The 21,873-nt window shown below is 49.3% G+C and overlaps 2 protein-coding genes and 1 long non-coding RNA gene across 10 annotated transcripts; 2 read left to right on the top strand and 1 right to left on the bottom strand.

The window, feature by feature from the left end:
* Positions 1-4,247: 4,247 nt before the first annotated feature.
* On the top strand, positions 4,248-6,428 carry LOC123044408 (probable serine/threonine-protein kinase WNK5). The gene is made up of 2 exons (XM_044467137.1): positions 4,248-4,863; positions 5,803-6,428. The coding sequence occupies exons 1-2, from the start codon at positions 4,282-4,284 to the stop codon at positions 6,187-6,189; spliced, it is 969 nt and encodes a 322-aa protein (XP_044323072.1). The 5' UTR covers positions 4,248-4,281; the 3' UTR covers positions 6,190-6,428.
* Positions 6,429-7,807: 1,379 nt separating this feature from the next.
* On the bottom strand, positions 7,808-12,959 carry LOC123044407 (uncharacterized). Of its 8 annotated transcripts, XR_006420083.1 has the most exons (6): positions 11,774-12,954; positions 10,576-10,823; positions 10,082-10,308; positions 9,268-9,440; positions 8,322-8,596; positions 7,808-8,214 (listed from the first exon to the last, which is right to left on the bottom strand). It is a non-coding gene; the product is annotated as an uncharacterized lncRNA (long non-coding RNA). The 8 variants fall into 8 exon arrangements; XR_006420090.1 differs by having other exon boundaries at positions 7,808-8,596; positions 10,576-11,962; positions 12,329-12,959; XR_006420087.1 differs by having other exon boundaries at positions 7,808-8,596; positions 10,576-12,433; positions 12,524-12,956.
* Positions 12,960-19,473: 6,514 nt separating this feature from the next.
* Positions 19,474-21,203, top strand: LOC123041080 (cytochrome b561 and DOMON domain-containing protein At4g12980). The gene is made up of 3 exons (XM_044463780.1): positions 19,474-20,258; positions 20,337-20,594; positions 20,725-21,203. Exons 1-3 carry the CDS (start codon positions 19,593-19,595, stop codon positions 20,971-20,973), a joined length of 1,173 nt encoding a protein of 390 aa, XP_044319715.1. The 5' UTR covers positions 19,474-19,592; the 3' UTR covers positions 20,974-21,203.
* Positions 21,204-21,873: the final 670 nt, after the last annotated feature.

Raw genomic sequence — 21,873 nt, 5'->3', positions numbered from 1 at the left:
CTGCACGTGGCTTCACAGTGTACTTAAGCCGCTCAACCCACTGCTTAAGAGCAGTCCAAAGGTCAAAAGCACAGCGCTCAGCCATATACTCATCTCTCAGAGTAGGTGACAGGTGATAACGGAGAAAGTGCAGAGCCTGCGCATTCTCAGTTTCGAACTTGGGATCAGTGGTGCCCAGCTGGGGCCCCTTACCGATCGCCCTCGGGAGGGTTTTGCCCTCGAGAAAAATCTCGCAGTCCGAGGCTATGACAGGTAGTTCAGCCCTGTTTGGGCCAACTCAGGAAACTCCTTGTGGACAATTCCGGCCATCTGCGATTTATGCAAAAATCATGAGATTACAGCAGGTAATCTTTTGCACAAAGCGATGTTGATAAACTTATTCAATAATAATAATAATAACAATAATAATATGGCATTCCATTATTTAAAACATGCTATTATATGACTTACTAAATGATTAAGAGTGCTAAACAATTAATCTACAGCAGTAAAATCATACAATAATATCATGTTGCAAAAGATAGCATGTTTGAAAACTAGCCCAAAAATTGAATTCCCGAGGCATTTTTAAGCCCAAATACGCGTTTTTAGCGAAAACAGACAGTTTCAGGGGATTCTACGCGAAATATTACAAGAGGAATAAAAACTCGCGTAAAATCTGGAAACTATGGGGGCTAAACCGCAATTGCCGCGCTACAGCCGGTGCCCCCTTTTTTTTCTCTGGAGGAAACCCCCACGGCCACAGCCCATCCGGCCCAGGAGCCAGCGGGCCGGCCCAGCCGCCAGCAGCCTGGCGCGTAGCGACGCTAGGGTTTCCCCTAGCGCCCGCATCAGGGTGCGGCGGCGGCCAGTTGTCTCGCGCGGCGGCGGCTCGCACGCGGGCGCGGCCAGCACGGCACTGCCCCAGCACGGCACGGCCCCGGCACGGCGCGGCCCTGGCGAGGCGTGCGGCCACAGCGCGGCCCCAGCACGGCCCCCGCGCGGCGTGGCCAGCAGGGCGCGGCCCCGGCGCGGCGTGGCCCTGGCGCGGCGCGCAGCGCGCGGTTCACTGCCATGGCTATGGCCACGGCGCGGCCAGCAGGGCTACGGCCAGCACGGCGGCGCCGGCGACCAGCGGGGTCGCGGCCAGCAGGGCGGCACGGCGGCGCGTGCAGCAGGCACGCGAGCGCGGCAACGACAGTCGAGCGCTCGGCGACGGGGACGGCCAGCAGGGCCATGGCGGCGCGGCGACGGGGACGTCGTCATCTGCCTTGGGATGTTAAAAAACATTGTCGTGTTCATCGGGAACAGCGACGGCGCGTGGCACAGCGGGTGCGTTGCGGCGGTACCGTGATCGTCTGGATCTATTTACTCTACAAGAATGAAATACTTGTTATGCCTAATATACTTAGTTTAACCTGTATCTGTTTTAATTCTGTTCTTTATCCTACTAGTTTTTTCTTTGCCAAATTACCCGAAGCTTATGCTATTTTCAATCTAATCGTGGATATTATGCCTGTTACAATCTGTACCGACTCCCGTATAGTGTAGTCAACAAGTCTCTCGTGATCCAAAAACATCGACATTGGTCGGCGACGTATTCGTCCGCTCAGTTTTTGGGAGAGAAATCCACACCATAGGTAGATTTATCTGAAAAATAATCTAATCGCAAAAACGGAATCGTAATAACGAGAGGAATCCATTTTTGCAAAGAGTGGGGATTGGATCTTATACCTCCGCGGGATCGACGAAAGACTGCGTGATGTAGGCATGACGCAGGCTTGATGGAGAGTTCATGGAGCGAAGCGTGCTGATAACGTGTTCCGCAACTCCGCCGGCGAGTCCGGTCCGAGGTTGCGGAGCGAGAGCGAGCGTCGTAGACGAAGTAGTCGAACACGCGAAAGTAAATGACATAGAGAGATATGAAAAAGACCGGCTTTGTTAATCAATGATCAGAGGTTACAATGATGGCTCCTTGTTGCTTTATATAGGGGGTAGGGGTCCAGGGATAAGTACCCACTTATTCTAAGGGCATCTCCAACCGTTCGGCCCCCAGGGCGCCTAAATAGAGTGGCCTGGGGGCGTGCCGGCGCTAGTTCGGCCCCTGGGGGCGACCTAGCTCCTAGTCACGCCCCCACGCGCCGGTCCTAGAATGCGGGAAATTTAAACTTGGTCATTCCCGCGCTCAAAAGACGCGCAAATCCGGCGATCGGACGTAGTCTGGCGTTACAAAAAACAGAGCGCCGCCGCCGCAAGTTCGCGTGCGCAACGATTCACTCGGCGGGGTCGGCTCCAGGCGTTGGCGGAGTCGGCGTGCGCGGGCTCGTCGGTGTCGGAGCTGCTTCGGTGCTGGGCTGCGTCGGCGCGGCTTCGGCACTGCTGGACGGTGATGTAGAGGCGTCGTTCGGGCTTGGCGTCCGTGTGGTCGTGGGCGTCGTGGGCGTCGTCGGCGTTGCCGTCGGCAGCTCGTTCAGGATGAGGCCGCGCTGCACCAGGTACCACGCCTTGAGCTTCTCGTCGTTGCTCTGGAGCATGTCCGCCCCGCCCATCAGAAAAGCCATGTCGGTGTTCCGCTCGTCGAACTCAGCCTTGATGCGGTCCCAGTACGTCTCCAAGCTCTGGTTCGCGCCGGTGGTCGGGTCGAGGCAGACGACTTTCCATGCTTCGGCGAGGCATGCCTCCTCCTTGGACGTCCACTTGATGTGCGGTTCGCCTAACCTAGCCGCCCGCTTCTTCTTCTTCTGGCGCCCCTTCGTCGGAACAGGAGCCGGCTCCTCCTCGTCCTCCTCCTTGTCCTCCTCCTCCCCCTCGGGTTCCTGCGCGTCGTCGCCGTAGACGTAGCCGAGCTCGGCCTCCATGTCGCCGCTGAGGTCCACTACCTCGTCCTGGGTGGCGAACCCGGGAGACGCGGCGGCCGCGGTCGATCCTGTCGCGATGATGTCGTCCATGTCGGTTCCCGTGTCGTCGGCGTCGCCGAGGTGCGAGAAGGGTAGCAGTCCACGGTAGAGTTGGGGCGTCGGTGTGGACGCGTAGGCGGCGGGCGGCGAGTAGTTGTATGAAGGATACTGCACGCCGACGAAGGCGGGCAAGGGCGTGCGCGTAGCGGGGTGACCATGAGGGAAGGTCACGTTTGGGTTGAACCCACCGTGCGCGTCGCCGTCGGCGTAGCCGGGCGACGATGAACCCCATGGAGATCCGGCGCCTTGCTGTCCTCAGGGCGCATACTGGGCGTGGCTGACGACGGGTGGATTCATCCCCGCCTAGTCGACCGATGAGGAAGACGCCGCCGCGTGCGGCGCGTTGTCGCAGGCCTTCTTGGCTATGGCCCTGTTCCGCCTGTTGGCGGTGACTGCTTCGCGCCGCTGAACTTCCACCCTCCACTCGGCGTTCGACAGGCCCGGTGGCTTCGATGGCGGCGCCCTCGGCTTCCTCTGCTTCGGCTGGGCCACGGCGCCAGTCGCGGTTGCCGCCGCGCGCGGCATGGCACACTTCTTCGGCGGCATGGCGTACTTCTTCGCGGCGAGCGGGAGGGGGTTTGGCGGGAGAAATGGAGAGAATGGCGGGAGAAAGGCGAGCGAGCGGGAGAGATGCGAGGGAAAAGCGTCAAGAAACGGCGGGAAAAGGCCCTCGGGTCGCCTTTAGGGCGGGCCCACGCGCCTTTTTCGCTTGTGTCGGCTCCCCAAGCGCCCCCCAGGACGCCGGGTTCGGCCTGGGTCCGCCGGCATCAGTTTTGTCCCGAGCCGGCGAAAAACGGGCTTATGAGAACGCGACTGGGGCTTTTTTTTTACGCCGCTGCGGCAAAATCATCTGGGAAGGGCCTGTTGAGGACGCGGCTGGAGATGCCCTAAGGAAAAACGAGAGGGGCTATCCGAGCGACTCGGCGCTAGCCGCGGCGGCCCCGGTTTCCCGACACGGATCACCGTCATCAGCGCAGAAACAAACAAACAAATCATGGAGTAATAAACAAACAGAAACGAGCAAACGGGATTCCTCTACAGTCCACGCGGCGTCGTGAACCAGACGAACCGCCCAGCCGACGGACCCGCCGACCTCCTCCGATCACACGGCACGGCAAAGGGGCCCAACCCAACGTACGCTACCGAGTCAAATCCGGGTCAAATCCCCCATACGTACGTACGCGCGCACGTGTAGCAATACGCAACAGCTACGCTACCGAGCCCGTGCCGCTCTCGGTTGGTTCCTCCCGGGGAAGGCCGCTGCCGCACCGCACAACCACCTCCCCTATATATAGCGGCCGCCCCGATCGGCCTCAGCTTCGCTCGCCTCCCGCCCGCTTTCCGCATGCCCCCGAACTCGACGCCGCAGCGCCGCGCGCAGCAGCAGCACCACCACCGCCCCGTCACCGCCGGCGGCAGGAGCCAGGAGGAAGCCATGTCGGCGGTGGCGTCCGACGAGGAGGCGTTCCAGGAGGTGGACCCGACGGGGCGGTTCGGGCGGTACGCGGCCGTGCTGGGGCTCGGCTCCGTCAAGAAGGTGTACCGCGGCTTCGACCAGGAGGAGGGCATCGAGGTGGCGTGGAACCGGGTGCGCCTGCGCGCGCTGGCGGAGCGCGACCCCTCCATGGTCGACCGCCTCCACGCCGAGGTGCGCCTCCTCCGCTCCCTCCACCACGACCACATCATCGGCTTCCACAAGGTCTGGCTCGACCGCGACGCCGGCGTCCTCAACTTCATCACCGAGGTCTGCAATTCCGGGAGCCTCCGCGACTACCGCGACCGGCACAAGCACGTCTCCCTCAAGGCGCTCAAGAAGTGGGCGCGCCAGATCCTCGAGGGCCTCGACCACCTCCACACCCACGACCCCTGCATCATCCACCGCGACCTCAACTGCAGCAACGTCTTCATCAACGGCAACACCGGCCAGGTAACAAACACCTCTATACTATACCTGCGCCCATCAATCAATCTCGATCGGTCGCCTGGCCCTCGCTAATTGCTGCCTTTCCTCTCACAGTTCTTCAATTAAACAATTATTGAGTATCTGCAATCTCCCAAACTTTATATTTAGAACTGCGCTATACTAGAGACTCTCGCCTTCTCGCGCACGACGCCGTTTCGCATAATTTAATTGGTTTAATCGTTTCTAAAAAGAATTTAATTTAATCTTGTTTTAGTTAGATTGGAATACTCCTAGATAATGCATGTATCCGGCTTTATTTAGATTCTGAATTGGTGATAAACATAATTTTTACTTATTACTTTCTCAATACTATCATAGTTTTGTGCCTAAGTAGGCAATTTGGGGTAGAACAGTAGTGGACGATGTAGTTTACTGCTAAACATAATTTTTACTTGCTACTAATACCTCAATACGATATTAGTTTTTTTTTTGCCTAAATAGGCAATTTGGGGTAGAACAGTAGCACAAGATGTAGTTTAATCCCTCGCAAAAAAAAAAACAAGATGTAGTTTAATGCCTGTTGTCTGTTGATCTGAACACCGCCCCGTGCATTAGGCCGGCGATTAATCCGCGGACGGGCGCTTTTCCCACCTTTTCCGCTTCTTTTCTGTGACGACCTAGCTGTAGTGTAGACCTCTGTAGCTGTCCGTGTCTCTGAAAGCATCGCGAGAACTGGACCTACTAGGATATATGCTTTCAAGTAAAGGAGAAACACAAGTGATGCACGTTGAGACGCACTTTGTTTGCTTTCAAACATAGCCGAGTCGCACTCTGATCTGTTACGCTAACTTGCTCAGTTGCTTGCTGCACCTGCATCTACGATTCTGCCCCGATGGAGCACTAGCTGTTAGATGTTGCTTTCACGATCCTGTTCGGCTGACGGTTCTGGGTACTTGGGTGCAGGTGAAGATCGGCGACCTCGGGCTGGCGGCGATCGTGGACAAGGACCACACGGCGCACACGATCCTGGGCACGCCCGAGTTCATGGCGCCGGAGCTCTACTCGGAGACGTACACGGAGTCGGTGGACATCTACGCGTACGGGATGTGCGTGCTGGAGATGGTGACGCGGGAGATGCCCTACGGCGAGTGCGAGAGCGTGGTGCAGATCTACCACAGCGTCACCAACGGCGTGCCGCCCGCCGCGCTCCGGCGCCTCAGGGACCCGGAGATGCGGGCCTTCATCCAGCGCTGCATCGGCAAGCCGCGGAACCGCCCCTCCGCCGCCGACCTCCTGCGGGACCCTTTCTTCCACGGTATCGACGACGACACCACCGGCACGCTCAGCTAGCAGCGCCCGGTGGCGAGGGTGGATCGGACGTAGTAGCAGTGTTAACTTCTCCGTGTTGTTGTTAGTGGTTAGCTAGTAGTAGAAGCACGACGCTGAGTCCAAATGATTGTTTGATTTGTGCTCCAGCAAGTAAGCGAGCAAAATGTGTAAAGATCATGCATGGTCTCGACGGAATTCGTCTGGGCCAGTCTGTATTCTTATTGTTGCATTCCAGTGGTACAGTATTCCTATTGAGAAGGCATCATGGCTCATGAACAATTAATAACTGTTCAACTGAATACAGATGATGAATGAGCCAGTATGGGCTCTTTAGAACCTTGACGCATTTTGTTTCTATTTTTACCGAGAAGAAAGATGCCGACACGAAATGCTACTTGTATGTACTCCCTCTGTCTGGAAATACTTATCATCAAAATGAATAAAAGGAGATGTATCTAGATGTATTTTAGTTCGAGATACATCTCTTTTTATCCATTTTGATGACAAGTATTTTCGGACGGAGGGAGTATTTGCTATGAGGATCTCAACGAAGACACGATTTCCAGTCTTGCAACCGTGCCCTGTTTCTATAAGGCCTTGTACAATGAGAGATGCTTAGAAAAATAAACCGAGTTCTTTTAAGTACCGGTGCCTATTTCTACACGAGAGACGCTTAGTTAAGCGTCTATCTTGTACAAATAAGCATCGGTGCTTAAGAAAAACCTGGTTTATTTCTCTAAGCACCTTGCATTGTACGAAGCCTAAGTAGCATCCAACTCGCAGAAAAAGTTTCACTGCGCAAGAAACAGTTACGAATTAAGGCAGAGGAGACGGCTAGCCCCTGAGGCCTGAGCCAAGGAGTACATGTTTCTGAAATAAGCAATCAAATGCTTGCACCCAACTTGTTCATATTCTTCTCGTTTAAAAATATAAACTCGTTCAGATTGCATCTATCCACTCCACCGTCCAACTTTTGCACTGGGACTTCACGCAAGATGAGACGCTGTGCATGGCTACAAGTGGAGTACAGTTATTGCGTAGGCTCGTTGAAGAGCCGGCTTCTAGGGAAAAAACCTGGAAGAGTACCAAAATCAGCTGGAGACGACTGGAAAGAAAATAAGCTGGACGTGGACGGGAGGCCCAACTGATACACTGGATATGGGCACTTTTTTTTTTGTTCCTTGAGCGTGGGGAGCATGACGATCGATGGACAACTCACACCCTGCATTGCGCACAGACTGTCCGGCAACTGACGCGTCCAAGGCCACAGAAATAAGATGGTGTTGTTGGTGCGTCCGTTGGGTGGTGGATAATGGGGCATCGGCGTCGTAGCAGCTGGGGCATTTAGCCAAGCGCAGCCTTGGGGGCGAATCTCACTTCGTTTCTGCATCATGGTTTTGATGTGGCCAATTTCCCTTTGTCTTGTTGATGAAACGCTGACATCGTGTTAAGGCACGACTAAATCGTCGCCGGTTAGATGGATTACTAGTGGTTGGGGCGCGCCCGTGGCGCGCCGCCTGAGAGGAATCTCGGCGGTGCCAGGTTGGGTGCGCCCCTTTCACTTTTCTGGGTGTACCGCACAGTGCTATTGCATGAGAGAGAGCATGAAAGTAGTGTTCTACATGATCGATGCAACACATTGACACAATAGGTCATCTTTAGAAGAAAAGACAGTTACATCATATATATTATCAGGTGCCTTAGAGGTTACATGACCGATGACATAGATGACATTGGTTCAAAAGCGGGGCACGATCAATCAATCTCATGGGAACATTTTCATTTCTTGTTGCGAAAAGGAAGTTATGCCCAAATAATTTCCTGTCAATGAGTAGAACCAGCTCACCTCTCCATCTTCCTCCAACTCGCTTATCCCGGTGGAAATGGCGAGGATGGGCCAGTTCGGGAGAAGATGAAGAAGTGGCGCCGACGCCATGGTCGTACGTGCATGTACCAGCCTAAGTGTGGCACTGGCACAACGAAGCAGCCGACGTTGAACCAATCTTTGTCATCCTGACCCCCAGCAGCTTGTTGCTTTCCTTCCCGCTGAACATACTCGACAATGCAATGACACTTGAAATTCTGAAAGATTGAGCAAATAGAGGCTAGGTGTAATGAGCTATGAGACTAAAACCACCAACGAGCGCACGCACCTGAGTCCGTCGACGCGGCCTTGGTATTCTTGGTGGTGACCTCCTTAGCTTTTCTTAGCAATGACAGGATCTCATTCAATGTCTCAGATTCAGATGGAAAGCCAGCACTGATGTTGCTATTTACTCTTTGTAGGAACACATATTAGATCTAGACGGAAAAAATAGCAAGGACATACTGGAGGTGTCACCTTTTGTTAGCACCAACGACATTCTCATTGGTATCGACTGTTTCATCCCGTTCACCAATCTTCTGCTTGTCGTAGTTGTGCCCAACTCTTTAACATAGGAGTGACAGAGGAATTAGTGCATATGAAGTTTAGGTGAATCACTATGTATGCAACATAGGTGAATTTACTGCCGATGAATTTTGTCAAGTGTCATCCTGAGTGAATAAATAATTCAAATGATGCATGTTTAAGATAGATACACAAGAGTACCCAGCGAGTTGTCCATAGGGGAGGTTGGGATGCACTTGTTGTAAGAGTGCGATATGATAGTATTAGAAGTGAATGATTTTTTTATGTGGGTGTACTGACTAATACTTAAATAAACAGGAAAATTTGGAATGGCAGAAAAATAAGATGCCCAGACTAAATCTGACAGTACAAATGCTGCACTACTTAACAACAAGCAACATCACAGAATTAGCTAATCGAAGTAGGCTATGTGTTCATCTTTTCATCTTCAGTAGATCATAGTTTCATGTTCCAGATTGCTGGATATCAAAAGAAATACTGTCAAATAAAGTCAAACTACCAAAGCCAGAAGATCACCTCCTAAATATAAGGTTTCAGTCACAGCCAAAACAAAAGGGTAATAGCTATCATATGACACCAAATTTACTATGACCAAATTGCAACCTCTCTAAGGAAACGTAGAGTTAATTCAGTTGGGATGAAAGATCTGAAAATGCAACAATTATGGTGAGGACTCAAGCAAAATATACCTGTTCTGCTCTTCTTAGTTTTGCAAACATCCCCCCCCCCCCCCTCTCTCCCCCTCCCTCTGAAAAATCTCCACTGCATCCCCAGTGAAATGGCCAGAACAATTTTTTAGAGCAAACACAGTAAAACAAAATCCTTTTTTTTTACTGAGATCTCAAGCATGTTTTGGTTGTTCCTGCAACAACAGAAAATTCAGTACACTACACAAGAGCAGGAAGCAAGGGGTCAAACTTGCTTCTGGAAACAACAGGAAAATATATGCAAAGAAAACACTAAGCTGGCCCATCTTGGCGGCGGCTACTGAATATATAGTATGTTTAGCTATAAAACCTTGTATGCACTTGATTTGACAGCTAATTTATATCAGGTCAAGTAGACAAGAAAACAATTATCCTAGTAGTATTATCGCAAAAGAAATGATTAATCTACAACTGCCTACCTCCGTGAAATCGCTCTCCTTCTACGCACTGTTACAACAACATTTTCTTCCAAGATGGCCACACTACTGAATGAGAGTAAGTAAATTTTCTATATAAGCACCTATATACTCCCTCCATTCCTAAATATAAGTCCTTGTAGAGATTCCAATATGAACTGCATACAGAGCAAAATGAGTGCATCTATATTCTAAAATATGTCTATATACATCTGTATGACTTATATTTAGAAATGGAGGGAATATAACTTTGCCTGATGAATGAGCACATTAGCAAACTCAACGACTCATTTTTTGTTCTTCCTAATTGAAGTATTGAACCTTCTTAATGATAAAATTCCAGACCACATAAAATTGAGTCTAGGTTGGATCAGACTCACCGGAGCGCAGAGCTCGGCCGGCCGCCGAGAATGACAAAGATAGGCCTGGGATGGAAGGTGCAGGAGGTCGAACCTCCGCCCTGCCCCTCCTGCCCTATGTACCGCATTTGGGCAATAAACAGAGAGCGGAACTGCTCTGCTACAAAAATTAAACAGATCCACCAGACTTGGCCCCAGCAGTCCTTAACAAAAAAGTTGTAGTCTCCTTGTACACCAAACCACTTTTCCTAAAAACAGCAAGAATAAGAAATCAGCAATTCCGCAACCAAATATGGATACTCAACTTCAGTAAATCAGTTCAGTTGTTAAATAAACAGGTAGTGTAAACTACAGAAATATTGGCGTTGGACTAAATCCACTTGAGTGAGAAAAGTTCATTTATTATTGGCTAAAGCAAAAATGGCTTAGTACATGACACCAGTTCTAATATCCTTGTGACTCCTTTCCGCAGATGTAACAAACAGTTATTCAAAATGAATCGGATAACTGCTTACCTATCTTGTGCCAAGCCGGGTGGCTGGGGTACAGTGATCATTCACTTACGTTCTGAATTTAACACTCCAGGGCAACCAGGACCCAGCAGCAAACACAACAGGTCTGCAGCCTCCTGCAAGAACAACAAATCCATGCACCGAATCTGTCATAACACCAAATGTCATCTCTTGCATTGAATCAATCAGCAGTTTGTCAGGGCTGCAAATTAACTGAACAGATATACGGTGTATTCATCACCAGCTAAATCCTGAAGATACAGAGACATTCGGGCATAAATTAACGAATGAGGCAGTAGAATACTAAATCAAAACAACAGACACAAATGGAGGAGATCGGCATCTGTATTCAATAAATGAGATAAAGTTCAGATTCTTGATAGCCTATAACTATTCTTGCTTGTAATATTAATATTACAGAAAATAGAACAAAAAATTCAGATACGCATAACTGGCAATAGATCTTCATAGCATACTTGTACTTCCTGAGGATTTTAGTTGGTGCTATTCGATCACCCACAAAAATCAGGCTTCCTTGTGAGCTCATGATAGAAAGCAGTAATTCTACCAAGTACAAACAAGTGCACAGATTGAACTTTAGTAAACCAGTTCACTTCTTAAAATATACGGATAACACAAACGAAATAATGGTATTGGACTTAATCTACTTGAGTCAGTGAAGTTCATTGGTGCTTGGCTAAAGCAACCTATTTCATCTCTGTTAATTGGTGCTTGGCTAAAGCAACCTGTGCTTCTGCGCAAGCAGTAAGCTGTGACATGGAAGGCACATAGGACATAGCCACAGCTTAGTACAAGCACAACAGATTGAATACTACTCAAATGGCAACATACTGCATTTTTAATGCACCAAATGTCATCCCTCATGAACAGATTTAAGAATCAATCAGCAGTTCAGGACTGCAAATTAACTGAACAGATATGCGCTGTACTACTATTCATCATCAGCTAAATCCTGACGATACAGAGACGTTCGGGTACAAAATTAAGGAATGAAGCAGTAGAATATAATATGGGAAGACATCACAAATCATAGAAAGGATGATCTTCCCAAACGAAAGCAGATCAACAAGGACAACTTTCTGTAAACCGGCAGAACATTAGCTTCTCACTTCCCTATGTAAAATTAAACTCAAACTACACCGACACCGAAATCAAGTTGTATTTAATTGACAGTTGTTACCTCAACAAAAGCATTGGTAGCAAGTAGCAACACTATCAACGCGATCCTTTCAACCATATGTACGAACACATCGTGATTGCCAAAGAAGAACTTCCCACATTATTTGTACTCAACAGCTGATTCATTGGTGCCAAATGGTCTATCCCTGGACGAGGATAACAGGATTTTCTTTTCTCCCTAAACAGGAACCTACAGAGGAAATTAGTGAAGATACAGGAGACCTGCATCTGTATTCGGTAATTCAGATGAACCAGTAGAATGGAATCAAGCAAGATCCTTTCACATGTAAACTTGGACATGCAGTGGAAAAATCATGCAGCAAGTACCCATCAAGAAATAGTCATGATTATATTCTCACAGTATCCAATCTAATTCCAAGATAGATGGTGCTAAAAAGGGAAAAATCAACTCCACACAATAGAGCATATATGCTTCGAGTAAACATGTGAACAATCCAAATTTAAAATGAATCTCTTGATTACATAACATATTATCTTATATCTGCGAAAACGAAACTGGAGAGGTTAGTACAAATATGCAATAAAACAAACTTACTTGCCAAATTTCTTAAAGATATTTCTGCAGCCTGATGCTGTACTTCTTTCCTTGTACTACCAACGTCTTCACCCAACCCAATTAAATGAAGCAAGCTCAAGAACACTAAAGGAGACAATAACAAAATTTTGCAGACCAATCCGCTTAAAGGACATGAGTGAGCGGGGAAGGGAGGGGAGGTGGGGAGGGGCGCACCAGATCGGACGTCTTGATGAGGCCCTCCAGGCGGGAGTTGTTCATGACGTTGAGGCAGCGGAAGGAGATGCAGCCGGCGACGTGGGGCGGGGGTGGGTCGACGAGGTGGTCGACGATGAGGACGGAGTGCGGGGTCTCGGCCATGAGATTCTCACAGAGGTGGGAGGAGATGAACCCGTCGGCCCAGATCACGCAGATGGTGGGCAGCGCTACGAGCACGCCATCAAGATCCAGCCTGCCGCCGTTTGCAGGCGTCGGCGTCGGTGGCGACAAGGCCCGACGGTCACATGAGCCGATCCAGGTCGAAGGATGGTGTTTTTCTGGAGAGGGAAGGAGAGGTTGCGTGCTCGGGAAAGAAAGGTGCGTGGGGTGCGTGGGGCTCGAGGTTCATCTCCCCTTTTCTTTCTTCTGAACGAAGGAAGGACGAGTCCCAAAGGCAGAACTCCCCTCATTTCATTGGCTCGAAACAGAAGGCCGGCCCCAGTCCAACTCGTTCTCCAGTTGGCCAACACGCACAGTGCACCTTTGTCGATGTGGCATAGGCGAGCGCCCGCACCTTACGCGACTCTTAGGCTGGTCACAGTAGGGAGTAACTTAGAGTAGTAATATGCATACGTTACTACACTATGTTACTATCCTTACAGTGAAAAGTGTCATATGTGTAGTAACATACACATGTTCATTTATTGTCATGTAGACTCATTTTGCATTGGAAAGCGCTATGTGATGGTAACATATTAGGTTACTCTATTTGCCTCTCTCCTCATTAACTACTTGCCACATCAACATTTTTGCTTATGTGGCATCTATGTTACTACCTATGTTACTCTCACTATGACCAGCCTTATAGTGTTTAATTACATCGCCGAGAAGTCCATCAACCACCTCAGAGTGGATGCCACGGACTCCCGCGGCACCAGGGCATGCGCCGGCTTGTTACCTACTCTTGGACTGCATACATAACACGAAATTCAATACTCCTTACATACTCTCGAACATAACACGGGTTTCAATAAAGGCCGTGTCTTTGAACAGGCGCCCAATCATTGATGAATCATTATGTGGATGACGGCGGACGGCGGACGATGGACGGCGGAGGCAGTGAGAAAGGGCGGAATGACGCGAAAAGTGTAGTGGTGGATGTCCATGTACGCGGGTTTCGGAAGTTTTTTTTTTGGTGGACCGAGCATGGAGGAGGTCCGAACACCCACAACCTCCCAGTGGCGGATCCAGGACCCAGGCCGGGGGGGGGGGGGGGGGCTGGGCCGTAAAGAGTAAGCACTTCGTTTTTTTTGCATGGTAATACGTGTCTCATTCATATTATAAAGAACATAGTACAAGTCACGTAAAGACCGACATGACAAAACTGAAAAGATAGCAGAACATCTCTGAGCTTGACACCAACGCCCATCACCTGCCTCCGGCACCACCACAGTAGCCACTGAAGAAAAGAATGACGAATCACCTTCTCACCCGAGCTCGACGCGGCTCCATCGCTGATATGCAGCTTTACGGATCTCCAAGGTGGCTCACCAAAAGTGAAGCCCTTATCGTTGAACGAATCAGACCGGGGCAACACCCCGGACACGCCATCGAACTCCAGATCTAGCACCCCACCATGACTAAAACGCCGAAGGAGGAAACCATATCTGCCATCCACGAACCACGAGCCCAGCACATGCTCCGTCTTCCAGATGTCGTCGATGCAAACCACAATCTGCATCCGCTCCTAGACTACCTCCCAAGCTCCGCGCCGACACTAGAGAAAACGCAGTCGCAACGGCGGAGCCCGAGGACACAGGTCCACCACGAGGATGCCGCCGCCGCCACGCCATCCTTGCTTGAACAGACTGGTTTCTAAATCCATCCCCAACCATAGGACCGATGGCCTCGTCAGGGAAGGATCCGAAGAATCTTTATTCAGCGTTGTCATCGTCGCCGCCGAAGCAAAGACGATAAACAATCTAAAAACCTAGACTACGAGAGTAAAAACGATCCACACGCGTGGATCCGACGGCCCCCTTCACCACCGACGACCGAGGTCGCCGGCGGAGGGGAGCCACCGGAGAGCGGCGTTGGAAGATCGGCCTCCCTTGGCGGCGGCTAGGGTTCCAGCCGCCAGGGACGAGAGGAAAACAGGAGTTGGCAGAGATTCGGGAAGACATGGACAGTAGCAGCCTGGGCCCGGGGCTCGGACCAAACCTGGCTCCGCCCCTGCAACCCCCCATACGTTTAGTTTCGGCTTGTAGAATTTCGGACATACTGACCCGTCCGTATAAATTTGAATACCGATGTTGAATCGCAAAAATTCTACGAATGGTCCATACATTTAGAAGCAGTTTGATGAACCGCCTTGGAGTTACCCTTATGCGGGCCTCCTATTTGACACGTTATGCGTCAAAATGTCCACTAAACACACAAGTCGCGCGGGCGGCCAAGCCCATTTAACAGCGCGAGCGTTGACGCTAAGCGAGCCGACTGATTTTCTTTTTGTACTGTAGCGCTTCTATCAGTTTTCTAGAAAAGCCCAACTCAACACAAAAGTTTTAATATTGTAAAATTTAAAACGTGGATTGTTTGGAAACTTTTTGCAAACATCTTTTGAAAAATTTGAACTTTCTTTAGAAAAATACACGGTCATCAAAAAATACATGAACTTGTTGAAAAATTTGGAAACATTTTGTAAATGAAAAATGTGAACATTATAAATATTTGACTGGACATTTTCTAAATTTCTCAAACTTCTTAAGAATTGTTTTTATATTTGTTGAAAAAATAATCTAAGAAAGAAAAGAAAAGAATGGAAACAACCTAAAAGAAAACCTATAAAACAGGTAACGCAAACAATAGAACAAGAAATAAGACCACAATTTTATAGAAGGTTGTTAAAACCAGGAAAACTGGCAATCAAAACCAAGCTAAATGGGTTGCCCTTGTTCCGCTACTCACCTTGCTAGCTCTATGTGGGATGTTTGACGCAACACGTGTTAAATAGGAAACGCCCACTTACTCGGGAGCTCCTCCTATTCCACGCCTTCATCATGCAATTAGGCCGTGGCCCAATACGTTCGCTCCCTCGCTCGGTCAATCCGTTCGATCTCTTACAGTTGGTTTTTCTGTTCATAAATTTAAAATTGTTCATGAATTTGCAAATATATTTATGAGCTAAAATAAAAAATAGAAAAAAGGTAAATACTGAAACAAAAACAAAAAAAACCATGCATAAAAACACAGATAAGAAAACAAAATGTTAAGAGCATCTCCAACAGGCGCCGAACGCGCCGCGCGCAAAAAACTGGTTTGCCGCGCGCCCATCGCCTGGTTTGGCGCGGCGCGCAGCGCTGGCTCCAGCAGCTGCCCTAAAATATAGCGCGTGCGCCGCTCCAGCAGCGCGCAAAAAATGCGGCGCGCACACAATTTTTTTTTATTTTTAGATAAATCGGAAGCATAGATAAATAAAAACTAGATAAATTGCATAAATAAAAAATGATACAAAGGTATTTTACATCGATGCAACTAGATAGATAGTTCGAAAGCATAGATAAACTACGGCGCAACTAGATAGAAACTACTCCAAGTCGCTATCATCATCATCATCATCATACTCGTCGGTGTCGTCCGAGGTATCGAGCCATATGTCCAACCAACGATCATTGTGTTTCCGTGAAGAACGACCTCCCACCTGCTGCAACGATATCCGACTGCGCATTCGCCAATGCCTTCCGCCGGCGCCTCTCCACCCGCGAATTGCGACGCCTTCGCGTGTCCTCCTCGCGGCGCCTTGCCCAGTAGGATTGCTCGTAGGCGACGTCCTCCGGGTGGCGCCGGCGCCACTCCCCCATGACCCGCTCGTCCTCCTGGGCGACGAGGAGGCGGCGCTGCCGCTCAGCGTGCTTCGCACGGTCTTCTGCCGTGTTAAGACGAGGCGGCGGGGCGACGTCCAGCGTCTGCTGGAGCGTGTAGACGTCCTGGAAATTCATATGCCCGCGCGGTCTGCCTAGGCGCCACACCGCCACGTCGTACGCGCGGGCGGCCTCGTGCGCCGTCTCGTAGGTGCCGAGGCCGAGCCGGAGTTCGCCGGAGCGTATCTCGGAGTAGTACCCGCCGTTGGGGCGCAGGTGGACGCCGCGGAAGCCCGATGCTCCTCGGCGGCGCGGTGACGCGTCGGGTGGCGGGGCGCTGGAGCGGTGGAGGCGCGCGTGGCAGAGGAGGAGGAAGAGGCGCATGGCAGAGGAAGTGGAATCGGAGTCGTGGAGAAGACGCGTGGCGAGCGCCGCATTTTATAGGCGCGCCGGAAGCGGTGCGTCAAAAATGACGCGCGAGCTGCCGCCTTTTCACGCGCGCGCACAAGCGGTTCCCCCGCGCGTGAGTTTCCCGCCACCGCTGGAGCGCGGCAAAACGTTCTGCGCGCGCTAAAAGCTGGGTTTAACGCGCGCGCGTCTTTTCGCGCGCCTGTTGGAGATGCTCCAAGGGGCTTAAGAAACCGTGAAACCTACATGAGCCGACCAATTGCCTAAAGTAGGAAACAATCTATAACCTAGGGAAGTCCGTTTACTCCCCAAGTTATCACGTTTTCGGCCATTTCACGCCTCAATTTATTTTTTGGTTCATGGAACATCACAACCTAATAAAATTAGACAATCATCTCCCTAATATGTTGTGTCAGGCAATTTTGGTGATTGGTCACGATCCATACTGCCATGTAATACGCATAGTTCTGTAACATGCTGCTCTAAAGACGTGGAGCTCTGGCATAGCATGTTCGCCCGCAACATTCCCCTTTGCAAAGCCATCGACAAGTGGAAGGCAAGGAAAGACAAAAGATGATGCAACACACTCAGTCTAGACTCGAGTTTGAGGAAAACAGCAACCCCCTAATGTCCATCTCGCGCATAGGCCAGAGGAACAACGCCAAAGAAGAACCTTGTGCACCAGAGCATCGTAGGGATGCTCGCCAACATGTTGATGGGCAACATCCTTTTTTATTTTATTTTTTGATGGGTTTAGTAAGCTTCGCATCCGATTTTGGAAAGCTTCTGGGTTGGTTTTCCCTTTTTGTTGTCAGTTTTTTTTCTCTTTTTCTCTTTTTATTTTTTTATTTTTCCATTTCTTTTTTTCTCATTTATTTATTTCTTTTTAATTCAGTCATGGATATTTTAAATTTGTGATACTTATTCAAACTCTCGAAGGTTAAATTGTGAAGTTTTTTCTAAATTTATGAGTATTTTCCAAATTCATAAACATTTTTGTATTCATTATAATTTTTTGAATCAAGAACATTATCTAAATTTCACGAATATGTTTTAAAATTCATAGTCAAATTTTAACAAATTCACAGAAAATAATTTTTTTTGAACTATTTAAAATTAGTGATTTGTTATCGAATTTTTTAACATATTTTAAATTAAGAAAAAACTAAAAAAAGGTAAAAAAAAGATTAAATTTGCAAAAAACAACTCTTTCGTATTCATGAATACTCTGACCATACAAAAATGAAGTAAAAAAATGGGTCGGTTTCGCTTTCTGCAAGCTTCGGTTCGCTGGGCCTGGCCTGTAAGACGCTGGGCTTGCAGTGAGCGACACATATCAGGATTAATTTGCAAAGCCCGTTCGACCCGCGAAACCCATCACCAGGAAAGGTGTAGGTTGAAATTGCCTCATAAAGGAACTATTGATTCTAATGGTACATTATCGAAATTGCCCCCAAAGTTGCAAAATATTATCCACCGATGCCACCTATTGATTTTCATTATCTTGTAAATTCCTTATGTGAAATAACTCAGAAATTCGTTGTGCTAAACTTGTATAAGTGAAAGAAAATGTTTCACACAGGGGAATCCCCACCTGGGCCAGCCCTTGTAGTAGGATCCTTCTACACTTCGCTCGCGCTGGAAGAAGACACAGCACGCCTGTTTGGGCCGGCCCATGTCCGATCGTCCTGTTTTTTTTGTCTTTGTTTTTCCTACTTTAAATAATTTGGGAATTCAAAAAAGTTCTAATTTTTTTAAGAAATACGAATTTTAGAAATAAATAATTTAATAATTCATAAAATGTTTGTGGATTCGGAAAATTTGCGCAATTTTGAAAGCAAATGTTCAGAAAATCAAAAATGTTCATGATTTTTAAAATATCTTGTATTAAATTTTTTAATGAAATTGAACAAAATTTCGCGAATACAAAAAATGTTCATGAATTGAAAAATAACTTAAAAATTTCAAAACTATTCGTGATTTATAAAATCGTTTATTGATTCATAAGATGTTCGATGATTCAAAAATTGATCATGCATTTTAGAAAATGTTCGTTAAACTAAAATATGTTGCACCAATTTTCAATAAAATGTTCGTCGATTCTAGGAATGTTCACCTATTCAAGAAAAATCTTTAAAAAAATTCACAATTTTTATTTTTTGCAAATAGTAAATGTTCATGAATTCAAAAAATATTCGATATCTGTAAAATATTCAAGAATTTGAATTTTTTTGACAATTTCAAATATATTCACGAGTTTAAAAAATTGTTCACGATTTCAGAAAAATGAGAGTGATAGTGTATCTCAATGATGCAGAAAAATGTGATCATGGCTCATAGCCATTGGAGGTTATGATTTTTTGTATTTTCGTTTTAAGCGCACGGACTGTTTTGCAAATTTTGCTAGTAAATAAGTATAAAATTCGAACCCATTCCTGCATGTCGGATTGCGCGTCCAAACCGCTCACCACGTCCCTCGCATGAACAAACCGAATACTACACCTACGAAAGCAACCTACGAAGAGTTACGTAACCTGCCTAACAAATCTATCGCCCCCCCTGATTTTCACCCGTGTGGGCCCCTGCCACATCCATCCATCCAATCGCAGTCCTACACATTGCCTATTACGTAAAATCTGTACCTAACTTTACCTAGGTGTAGCATTGCTCTTTTTTATTTCATTTTTGGTGTGCGGGGAACCATTTCTCTCTCGTTGACCTTACACAGAATCTCACTTCATCTCCACCATGTAGCTCGCACTATCAAAGCCGTACGTACCATTCTTCTTTCCGTTCGTCTTGAGCTTGCTCCACCCGCAATGGGATGCCAGGCGAGCCGCCGGATCCTCCTCCTCCTCGCCACCATAGTCGTCGCCACCTCACAGCCACCACCCACCGCGGCGCAGACGGCCAGCTGCGCCGACCACACGTTCTCCGGCGGCCGCCTCTACGCGGCATGCAGCCCACTGGAGGAGCTGGACGCCAGCGTCCACTGGACGTACCACGCGTCCAACGGCACGGCGGACGTCGCGTTCCGCGTGCCGGGGGGCTCGGCCGGGTGGGCGGCGTGGGCCATCAACCCGTCCGCGGTCGGCATGCTCGGCGCCAACACGGTGTTCGCCTACCACGACCCGGCGACCGGCGTGGTGGCGGTCGCCACGGCGGTCGTCGACAGCTACACCCCGGCGTTCGCGGACGGGGACCTCGCGTTCGCCGTGCACAGGCGCGGCGCCGAGTACACCGACGGCGTGTACGCCATCCACGCCACGGTCGCGCTGCCGGGGAACAGCACCAGGCAGAACATCGTCTGGCAGGCCGGCACGTCGTCCCCGGACGGCCTGCCGGAGAGCCACCAGGTGTTCGGAGACAACGTCATGTCGTCCCGGAGCTGGGACTTCAGGTCGGCCGAGGCGGCGGTCGTTGTCGACGACGTCCCTGCCGCGCCAAGGTACAGCGTCTACCGCGCACTGCTACGCCCCAAGAATGTACGCACGTACGACAGTTTGGATCACCATATTCTTGATTTTTTCACTTGGGAAAACTTAGCTGGTTTGTGCGTGCAGATCCATGGCGTGCTGAATGCCGTGAGCTGGGGCGTGCTGCTCCCTCTCGGCGTCATGCTGGCGAGGTACATGAGGGTGTTCCCATCGCTTGATCCGGCATGGTTCTACCTCCACGTCGCCTGCCAGTGCAGCGGCTACGTGATCGGGGCGGCCGGTTGGGTCTTCGGCCTCACGCTCGGCAGCCCGGCAAAAGGCGCCCTGCAGCACCATGGCCACCGCAACATCGGAACCGCGCTTTTCGTCCTATCATCACTTCAGGTCAGTGCTCTACAATTTGTTCAGTTCAGTTCGAACTCTTTACAGATGTCGATGAACAATCTTTGCATATTTTGATGACATTTGTCGATGAACAATCTTTACATATGCTGAAACGAATTGGATCGACCAGGTTTCTGCCTTGCTGATCCGCCCTAAGAAGACCGTCAAAGTTCGCTTCTATTGGAACCTGTACCACTGGTCCGTCGGCTACACGGTGGTCGTTCTGGGCGTCGTCAATGTCTTCAAGGGCATCGGCATCCTACAACCTGATCAGAAGTACAAGCACGCCTACCTTGGCGCCGTTCTCGTGCTCGCTGTGGTGGCCTTCGTCTTGGAGCTTGTGACGCTGACGGTCAGGTTCAAGAAGGGCCGGCGGTAAAAATTCATGCCGCGGTGCTTAGACTACCTTAGCTTATCTGCGTGGACATTTGATGTGCTGCAACCGATCATGGCTCGGCAAAATAGTATTTTGAGGGTATATATGTGAAACTGGGGAAGATGGAACGGTAAGTAGTTTTTGTACAGTAGTGTTGGTTTTTCTTGACATTATTATCTACGGTAATGAGCGGGCAGTGTAGTCGTGATGACAGTTTTGAACAAAGTTTATACTCCCTCCATCCGGAAATACTTGTCCTAAAAATAACGGACGAAGAGAGTACAACATAGCAAAATTCAACAAGAACACCTGTGCAACATTGTCCAATCGGTCTTATCGTGCACGAAATGAACTACTTTCTGTTTCACGAGTCGCTTTCAGCTGTTGGGTCAGAATTTCACATGAGACGTACAGGGACCGGGACAGCGATGACATTGCCTTCGGGAGGCAACGGTTTTCTGAAGGCAACTTTATAGGAACGTCGGTGCAACGTTGTTCAGCGGTCTTATCGTGCACGAACACCATGGTGCACGACTGTTGTGTGTGTGTTACGAGGTTGGCCTGGGGCGATGTTGAGTGGCCAATTCATGTTGGCTGTTTTTTGGTTGCTTGCAAGATCTCCAATCAAGTCGAGTTGGGCCAAGAAAAACGTGTTTGGTCGCAAACAGAGAGGCCTGGCTCGCATCGACACAAACTATAAAGCAGCCCAGAGTCTGGCTCGCTAAGAACCCTCTAATCTGTAGTTTCCAACGAGACTGGCTGAGTGCGGTGCAAAAGGGAGGGAGCACGCTCGTGACAGTGTGAGGGGATATCGAGTGGAGATGGAAATCGGTCGAGGCGGGATGGCGTGCAATCTAGGCTCACCCCCACCCCCACACACATTTACTCGGTCGCCACTAGCTC

Source organism: Triticum aestivum, chromosome 2B, assembly GCF_018294505.1.
Source record: "Triticum aestivum cultivar Chinese Spring chromosome 2B, IWGSC CS RefSeq v2.1, whole genome shotgun sequence".
NCBI classification, from domain to species: domain Eukaryota; kingdom Viridiplantae; phylum Streptophyta; class Magnoliopsida; order Poales; family Poaceae; genus Triticum; species Triticum aestivum.
The sequence above is the reverse complement of the archived record's forward strand: the minus strand, read 5'-3'. Positions and strand labels throughout refer to the sequence as shown.

Coding starts and splice junctions, on each gene's coding strand:
- LOC123044408 (XM_044467137.1), top strand. CDS start 4,282: ATGCCCCCGAACTCGACGCCGCAGCGCCGCGCGCAGCAGCAGCACCAC. Junction 4,864..5,802: donor TCAACGGCAACACCGGCCAG/GTAACAAACACC, acceptor ACTTGGGTGCAG/GTGAAGATCGGCGACCTCGG.
- LOC123041080 (XM_044463780.1), top strand. CDS start 19,593: ATGGGATGCCAGGCGAGCCGCCGGATCCTCCTCCTCCTCGCCACCATA. Junction 20,259..20,336: donor CACTGCTACGCCCCAAGAAT/GTACGCACGTAC, acceptor TTGTGCGTGCAG/ATCCATGGCGTGCTGAATGC. Junction 20,595..20,724: donor TCGTCCTATCATCACTTCAG/GTCAGTGCTCTA, acceptor TGGATCGACCAG/GTTTCTGCCTTGCTGATCCG.